The sequence below is a fragment of the Lates calcarifer genome, linkage group LG11, assembly GCF_001640805.2.
Source record: "Lates calcarifer isolate ASB-BC8 linkage group LG11, TLL_Latcal_v3, whole genome shotgun sequence".
Classification (NCBI taxonomy): domain Eukaryota; kingdom Metazoa; phylum Chordata; class Actinopteri; family Centropomidae; genus Lates; species Lates calcarifer.
Window position 1 is genome coordinate 5,845,113 of NC_066843.1, and position 9,103 is coordinate 5,854,215.

At 39.1% G+C, this 9,103-nt stretch overlaps 2 protein-coding genes across 3 annotated transcripts; both read left to right on the forward strand.

The window, feature by feature from the left end:
* Positions 1-4,127: 4,127 nt before the first annotated feature.
* On the forward strand, positions 4,128-6,580 carry LOC108901030 (uncharacterized). Of its 2 annotated transcripts, none has more exons than XM_018702358.2 (3): positions 4,128-4,287; positions 4,675-4,784; positions 5,872-6,580. In XM_018702358.2, exons 2-3 carry the CDS (start codon positions 4,681-4,683, stop codon positions 6,299-6,301), a joined length of 534 nt encoding a protein of 177 aa, XP_018557874.1. In that variant the 5' UTR covers positions 4,128-4,287; positions 4,675-4,680; the 3' UTR covers positions 6,302-6,580. The 2 variants fall into 2 exon arrangements, with proteins under 2 accessions (XP_018557874.1, XP_050929961.1); XM_051074004.1 differs by having other exon boundaries at positions 4,146-4,287; positions 4,658-4,784.
* Positions 6,581-7,093: 513 nt separating this feature from the next.
* Positions 7,094-8,892, forward strand: apnl (actinoporin-like protein). The gene is given in 4 exon segments (XM_018702347.2): positions 7,094-7,265; positions 7,808-7,933; positions 8,045-8,186; positions 8,188-8,892. Coding segments are annotated over 3 exon segments (561 nt in total). The 5' UTR covers positions 7,094-7,265; positions 7,808-7,829; the 3' UTR covers positions 8,503-8,892.
* Positions 8,893-9,103: the final 211 nt, after the last annotated feature.

A 9,103-nucleotide genomic window follows, 5' to 3' on the forward strand; every position in this document is an offset into this window, starting at 1 on the left:
TTCAATTACTATATTTTGTAAAAAACATTTAAATCTTTGATGTAGTTACTGATTGCTGAACAGACTACACACACAATCCAAGAAAGAGCAGTAGCAGTGTAAGCACCGGTGCATGCTGAACATTTTTAATGCATATTTAGAGGTACAAAGTCATATCAATCTAAAATCGGTCTGGCACATCTGCCTCAGCTAGCGCCGGAGGAGCAATTTACGATCATAGTTGTTTTCACACGTCCTAAGTGGCCAATTCTAAATCCCAGAGGTCCATAATGTCGATATCACATTTGGAAGTGAAAGCATTTGGTTCTGGGAAAAGGTCAAAACAAAACCAGATATCAAGCATTGGATGACTGGTGTGTGTCTGATAATGGACAAGAGATCCAGGAGGCATCTTTTGGAAAAAAAAAAACACAAAAATAAAAAAAACACATACAGTCAGTAATTGTCAAGATAGTTATGCTCTTAATGATAACAATTTATGGTAAGTTTAGTAAAATGTAAAATTGTTTCATAAAAATAACAATAATAATCATCATCAGCAGGGAATTCCTATAGATATGTTCAAATATGCATATGTGATGTGTATGTTTAATTTGTGTGCATGAGTGTGTGCATGTGTGTTTTGTAACAAAAAAAGAGTGTTCCATTAAAAGTTATAGGTGATGTTAAAGGTAACAGAATAATTAATTTAAACTGAGAGTTAATATCCTGACAAAAATTAGTGAGTTCACGCTAATTTTAAGCTTATCACCTTTGGGTATTGAAATTCTGATGCTGATCTTTTTTTCAGTGATATACTTGGCACATATAATATTTGACTTTCCTGATACAAATGAGTGGAGGAGGCTGCTCCATGCCTCCCCATTCCTTCTCCTCTACATCTGATGCCACTAAGTGATTCATCTTGCTGTTTATTACCAGCTCCTGCAGTTTCAGACATGCTATTCTATACCTGCCCACCAGTTGTCCCCAGTCTGTCACCTGATACATGACTTGCCTACACACCTGCTTCTCATTGCCTATTAATCAGTCTCGGTGGATATATATATATCATTTAGCTGTTCCGACCTGGTCACGTCAGGATGTATAAAGATGCAATATCCAAAGAATTTAAATCACCATGTTTTGCTGTTGGAGTAAAAACTGTTTCATAACGGAATGGCTCGCAGACAATTATGAGGCAAGAGTCGATGGTCAAAATATGTCTTTTGAATAAACTTGTTGTCCTTTTGGCAGCAGAGTTGAGTTGCTAAGCTAATTTGTTTGCTAATGGACTGTTTGCGAGTTTGTTAGCTCAGAGAGGTTTATTTTCCTTCTTCCATAACTTTTTATTCAACAAATTGTCAGTAAAGTAGGGGAAAAAAAACATGAGGCGTTACTGTGACTAGAAGTAGTGAGTTAATGCTTTGCTTACCAGCTATAACCAACCACATCTTCCAGTTCCACCTGTTTTGTGAGGACGAGCAAATATCACTTTGTGGTGTGACCACCACTGTAACTTCTTGTATGTTGTATGTTGTATGTTGTATTTAGAGATGATGACCTACTGAATGCGCCACCTTTTGTCCTCTTAACTTCGTATTTCTACATGTAAGCTTGCATTTGACTGTTTTCACCCTAACAACCGTTTATACAAAGTATGCTAATGGGTTAAAGGCTTGTCTTTGATTGTTGAGGTGTATTGCATTTATCACACAAATGGCTGTAAAGCAAACAATAATATTTCCAACAAGGTGTTGATTTTAAAGCAGTTTTCCCATTGTACACATAAATTTGCAGGTCATGGCTCAGCTATTTTCAGCGCAGTAAAACCTTTGCTGGTGACAACATGCTGACACAATATTTCACTTTACTGTTTAATCAAGGCTGAATAGGCAAAAGAGTAAACAAGCATGTTGATGGAAATGGAGTGTTCAGTAGCATTTAGTTAAATATTGTATCTGTTCACTCTCAACTCTTTGGGCTGATGATGGCTGCTACAATCTATCATATGATTTCTGACAAAAAGAATTTATCATGTCAGTTCCAACAAAACATTAACCTGACACTCACTTTTCATATGACAGACTGAGAGGGTGAAAAAGCAAAAACGTCCAACAGGCTAAAAAAGCGACCTGAGTGACATGAGGCTGAGATACTGATACCACAGCCACTGTAATTACATTTGGTTCATCTTCAGCGTACATTTATCTTTGTCATCATAATACTTTAAAAGCCTTAGTAACCTATGAATAGAGATTACTGATATTCTGTCCTTTTGTCACCTGCTTAATTGCCTCTTACTGACTTTTCTCAGAACCCACAAAGATAACACTATAGTGTGATTACATTTAACAGACCAACTTAAAATAAGGAAGAAGCTTTGCTCCATTCTGACATAAATCAGCTGATGATGATAGTATTTGTTTGTTACTAAAGGGGTTATCATGTGTTGCAGGATGGAAGAGCCCATCCTCCATACTCTGTGTGCAAATTAGAAAAGAAGGAAAAGTTGTTTTTGTGTTTATGTGTGTGTCATTTCAGATCCTGTAAACTACAGTTCAAAAGACACTAGTCAAGATTTTTGATTCTGTCTTTCTCTACAAAGAAATGGATGAAATATTGATACCTCAGCTACTCTAAAATATTTTCAAAAGTGTGGTTAAAAATGATTAGATTTTATTCCTATTTTATTCCTAGACAACAGTATGAGCACAAATCGAATGAAAAGATGTAAAGTTTATCCTGAGGGTGGCAGCAGAGGAGAGGTCATGTCAAAGGGGTTTATCCTCTGTACAGCTGTGATTTTGGGACAACTCAGACTCCATGCTGATTCACAAATCTGCTTTATGAGCCTGTATTCGTTGTAGCAAGATTTCAATGATCATTTGGTTTACATTAGTTTGTCTCAGAAAAAGCTTCACAAATCCTGCTGAGGTTTCATTTCTTTCATGTGTTACACTATCATGTGACTGTTTATATAAACTTTTTAAAATTCCTTTCCATCAGACTTATATAGCTCTTTAAGTACAGTATAGTTTTTGCACCCATGACTATCTGAATACAGCTATGCCCTCTCCACAGGACATAATGAAGGGCATGCTGAATATGTGATTTTTGTAAGAGATTCTCTGCCATGGTCACTGGCTAACCATCAGATAGCAAACATTTACTGACAAATTCTCTGTAGTGCAAATGTATTTTTGCAAATGCATGTTTGGTGCCATCTGGTGACTTCAAGCACTGAAGTTGAAGGATTTAAGTCAAGTTCCAGGCGCCTTATGTATGGAAGAGAACAGCTGCCATAATATTACTTGAATTGGTTGGTGGAATAATGAACAGATCTCAAAACACACAAAGTTTGCAAAACATACTTAATTGGGAAGATCCAGGGGCCCTATAATCTCAGGGATAAATATAACACTGCGCTGTACGGTGCTGTGTTACATAATACATTGTTTTTGTAAGTTACATGGAAGAAGGGAGTGTCTCCTCTACTCCACACTCCAGTGGGAGCAGAGTTGGCAGTAAAAGAATTAGTGATATGAGAGTCAGACAGTGTGTTGAAATGTGTGACTGATGCAGGGAGGTTTCCAGAGGAATCTGTCGCTAGCTATCACCTGCAACAACAACAAGCAAACAGTTGAGCAATGCCCTGGAGACTGTAGTCTCATTTTAAACAAGTCAGAACATGGTATGCTCTATAAGGATCTTTATGAAATACATGTTCTGAGCTCCAAGGGGTCCCTTAGGAGCAAGTAAATGAGTTCATAGAAAAATTCTGGAAATAGATCAATTAAATTTGATCTCATATGTAATGAAATAACTGAAGAACATTAAATAAAACTACAGAAATAATCTGATGAGATTTTGTAACAGTGTGCTGCATGAAGTTGCACTTTAGTGAGGTAAAGTAATTTTCTTGAAATCCCCTTAAGTCTTTAATCCTTCAGGATATAAAGGTGATATTAATACCACCCATGTGCAATGTGAAGACATGCTGACATAGAAATATTGTCTGACAAACACATTTAGTTTAATGATTCACATAATTAGCATTATTGATAATATTTACCATATATTGTGATAATTGGGTATTATTGATAGTCCAAGTGCTTTCTTTTGTGATAGTTTTCCATAAGGGACGCTGTATGCTCATTTCATTGTGGACACGCCTGTGCTTGTGTTGGAACAAGCTCTGTGGAGGCGTAATCTCACAGGGGAGACTCTCTCCACCTCTGTGCAGGATCCGAGAACAAGAAATTTGACGCTGCTGTCCAACACAACCCAGGCATTTAACTCCAAAAGGTGAATATAATTACTCTTCCTTATAGCAAGATTATAAGTTAACTGTGATTTATGTTTTGGTCATCGTGTAGAAAAACTTTTTCTCAGTTCTCTCAGATTAAGAACAGTTCTTTCTATGTTCACATTTGATATATACAGAGTATGTACTGACATTACTACATTGCTTCAGGACCTTTGTAATTGATCAGAAGATTCAGCTTGATTTGACTTTTTAAACAATTAAAAGTTGCTTTTTTCTTTTGACCCAAAATGGCCTATGGACTGTTTTTTCTTCACATCTGTGGTATAAAAGCAACATATCTTTTTACTGTACTTTACAATACCTGCTGAATGGTGACCTCTTTGTGAATATGCTGCTAAAAGCTTTTAGTCCTGTCCCTCTTGCAGCCAAAGATGCCAGAAACCGCAGAGGCTGTGTCAGCCACTCTCACCACCAACAGAAACTGCACCATAGAAATAACCAATGTCAGCGGTAGCTACTGCCTCATCAACCCCAAGTAAGTCTGTGAATGTATTTATACATATTGTAACAAAGAAAGAAGAGTGTTTACTGTAGAAAAATACAAATCAATGAATGATCTCATACCATGTAAAGATGAAAAGAGTGATGCTGCTTACTCTACTGCCTTTATGAATTATCTTTATGAATTATCTTGTGTTTGTGTTTAAGCACCTGTGATGAGGTCTTCCCACATTTGCAGTTCATGAAAAAAAGTTATGCTTAATTCATTTTCATTGCCTTTTTTCTCTATATTGGAGGTGGTGCAGGTTAGCAGTTACCTGCATTAGCACTTGTTTTTCTCACGATCTCAGTGTATACTCAGGTTTGACTTGTTCCAGGAAAACACATTAATGCAGTGCCTTGAAGTGCTTTTGAGATTACAGTGCCGTATTACAGCTCCAAGTCAGTATCTTGATACCACAAACATCCAGAAAAATGAACTATCTTCTCTTTGCTTTAATAGTCACAGAAGAAGCACCAGCATAAAAATTCTATGTCAGTTCAATTAGGTTATACTGTATTTAATTACAAGTAATGCTCAGTGTTGATGGAAATGAAATCTCATAGTATTATATAACATAAATAAATGCTTAGTTTTGTTTTACCACCTATTTCACAACAGTGCAATCTGTCAGTTTCTTCTGTTTCAGATTCAAAGGGAAAATGAAAAATAAAGCAGTAGAATAAATAAAAATTACCCATGTCTATTGGAATTTATGCCATGCCTCTACATTTATATAGCTGTGGCAGGACAGACCATATCTTGGATGGGTGGTTTTCATGTGTGACATCACTTTGCTGAGAACATCCACCTATCCATCATGCAGTTGACACAAACCGCCTCATTGCACATCGCACGCAGGTACACTCACTGTTGCTTAGAAGTCCACAGCAGTACTTCACAGTCACACTCCATCCATCACCTTAAGGTGTTTCACCCTGGAAAGCCCAGCACTCAAAAAGTACACTGACAATCTCCACAAAACTTCCAAAACTGTGCTTTTTCATCAAAAGTGTGGCATGAAAGTTGTCAGCTGATTAGTAGTGATGGTAAGGGTTTTGTCTCTTGCTCTCCTGCGCAGGGTGTACATGCGGAGTGGCTTCTGTCACCACCCGCCCCAGCCCACAGTGCGCACCACCAAGACTGAAGTGTGCTCCTTCACCAAGGACGACAACACGGCCACTGGCGCTGTTGGCCTGCTGACCTACGACCTGTTCCATATGCAGAGCCGGGTTTGCTCTGAGCGCATGGCCATCATGTTCTCCGTGCCCTTTGACCACAACCTGTACAAGAACCGGCTTGCCATCGGCGTGGTCGAGACTTCCCGTGCCTGTGACAAACATCTGTACGACCAGCTGTATGACGGGAAAGACCTCAGTAACTTCACCCGCTCTGACACAAATGGCTCTGGGCTGGAATATAAAGCAACATATGTTGATTTGAGGGCTACGATGTCTACTATCGGCAGGGCCATTGTTAAAGTGGAGCTCTACGATAAAATGGGTCGTTAGTGTGTACTGATGGGCTGTTTTGTTTTTTTGTTTTTTTGTACTTTTGTACCCACAGAATAAATAAACTTCATTTGATTTGACTACTATTACATGTTGTCATCCAGAAAATCATCCAGAGGAGAGGAAGACTGATTTTGCTGTCATCTGTATTTTGTGTCTGCTGAAAGATATCAATATCTGACAGCCAGCTCATTGATTCTCCATTAGCTTATTCCTTGGGCTTATGTACATCATACACTCCCTATTGTTTGATTATGGTAATAAAACATTAAAATGCAATGCTTGTGTCACTTTGTGTAGAATATGTTTTCATTCAGTATTCTTTCATTATTACTGATGAACAGTAATCATTTTTTAATCTCTTAGCTGGATCCATCCAATTCTAAAGAGTAGCAACAGATGGAATATCTGCATTGATGTTTTTTTAATTGTCAAGATAACAATATTGCTCTTCACTGGCTGTACGACTCTTCCATCTTCGTGCAGCTTCTGTGTGGCATTTGGAATGCAAGAGGTTCAACAAAAGAAAGGACAGGAGAAAAGTTGCTCCATAGATGTGTGTCTTAACTCGTTTTGTTTGCTTTATTATCTGTTACACAATGTGATGGGAATGAGGTTTCCAAACCACATCAGTCAGATCCCACCTTACCAAACAGGTTGGGACCCAGTAGGAAACTGCTGGAAACAGCAGATTAGGGTGTGGTTGTTTTATTCCAGAGGGGAAAAACACAGGAATACTTACTGTCATAGTCGTCTTTTCATGCGGGCCATTTCTTGCTGGGAAATGTGTGCTAAAGGAGGGGAGGCACAGCCTAACTGGGATTGGGTTGCAAGTGGGAGGGTTTCCTAGTTGATGGCATACGTCCTTGTTTTTAAAAAAAACCACGTCCCTTTCAGGGCAGCTCCCTTTCAGGTAAAGTTTCCCATTTGGGGATTTGGGAGCACCAACAGACATTCTCAACAGGTAAGTTGTTTGAAACATTTAGAAAATAAAAGACTTTGATTAGAGTCAGTACAGAGAATGGCTCATTAGCGCATGACTCTTAAGAAAAAAAAAGCAATTATTGGAAGCTTATAGAAGCCTGCTGGTGCATTTGTTTGATTTGTATCTCGTATCTGTTGATGAAAGGGGTGATCATTTTCTCTAGTGTTTTCACTCTAACTTCATTACTGTATGGTGCCTAGTTCTGTAATTGAAGGTACACTCTCTAATGAGGCAAAGAGAGTCTGAAGCCATTCTCTGACTCTCCACAACTGCTTTGAAATCTCATTAGCCTCTGAAATGCATCGCTCATACTCAGTGCCAGCCTTTATGTGCTTTTGAAGGTCAGCGTAACGTCAGTACAGTTTGTCAGCAGAGCAGAGGTTGGGAGGTTGTTCTAAATTGTAATAAGTGTGATTTTCATGATTCCCAGTGTGTTTAGGCGGGTTATGAAGTGCTAGTCCACAGCTGTGATGTTGTGTGGTTCAGCTGGTTGATGCCTTAATTACTTTTGTTTTAAAAAGCAAATCTCACAGCCATTGCAACATGACTGAGTCAGCTGAAGCTGTAGCAGCCGATGTGAGCAGCAAGAGGAGTGTTACCATTGAAATCACAAATATCACCAACAACTACTGCCTCATCAACCCCAAGTAAGCCCTGACGGTGTTGGAGTTATGAATTCCCAGACTTGTACGATATGAAATGTATTATATGCTGTAAATCCAGAAACATACATCTAATGTATGTATCTGTTTGTTTAGGGTGTACCTTGAGAATGGGGAGGCATACAACCCACCTCAGCCCACAGTGCGCCCTCTTAAGACAGAGGTTTGCACTTTTTCCAAATCCAGCGGCAAAGCGACCGGCAGTGTTGGCGTGCTGACCTACGACCTTTTTGAGCGGTCAGCAGAATGACTACATTGAGACTCTGGCCATCATGTTCTCAATCCCCTGGGACTACAACCTGTACAAAAACTGGTTCGCGGTGGGCATCTATAAGAAGGGCCGCAACTGTGATAAGGATTTGTACAAAGAAATGTACTACGAGAAGAACCAGCAGGAGCATGGGTTTATCAGGGAAGAAGCAAACGGGTCGGGAATTAATTATGTGGGCAACTACCTAGATATCAAAGCCACCATGTGTCCCCTTGGCAAAGCCATCATGAAGGTGGAGGTGTGGGATAAGCTTTTCACACCAATGGGTCAGCAGGCTCTCTAGACACCCATCCTAACCAGCATTGCTCCCCACAGCAGAATTCATCCCTCCACCTTGAGCTTTTAACTGGCAGAGTGTTCTTAATACAGTCAACGCGCATGATTTAACAGTTGTATTGTTGCTGACATGTGTCTGTATACCTAGGTATTACCTTTCAGTAAATCTGCTTAAGATCAGAGTTTAATTTGTTTTATAAATCCACAGGCAGCCCCCCCCCAGAAAGCCTCTGTCTTTCCTGTAGCATCTGGTTTTAAAATGGCACCTTTAGAAATGGAAATCAAAGGATGACTCACTGGAGGATGAGGGCACATAGCTTAATAAAACACACAGAGAGCTTGTGTTTACCTTGACACTGTAGTCTGAGGAATAAAATAAACCTTTTTGCCAAAGCTATTTGTGTTTGAGTATATTCTGATTTAGTTTAGAGGAGCGCTTTGAAAGGAATAAATAATAATGAAATTTTTTTATACAAAACTATGTCTTTTGTGTTATTCAGAGCGTGCTTTGTGTGTTTGCGGAGGATCACTTTGAAGTGGAATTGAGATCTGGACGGAAACAAAGGGTGCAGTTTTTTTTCCCATAAGGGCTGTATGAGACCAGCATA

What these genes read in the sequence shown, in the direction of transcription:
- LOC108901030 (XM_018702358.2), top strand. Translation starts at nt 4,681, where the DNA reads ATGCCAGAAACCGCAGAGGCTGTGTCAGCCACTCTCACCACCAACAGA. An exon ending in TACTGCCTCATCAACCCCAA is followed by an intron (nt 4,785 to 5,871) that starts GTAAGTCTGTGA and finishes TCTCCTGCGCAG; the next exon opens with GGTGTACATGCGGAGTGGCT.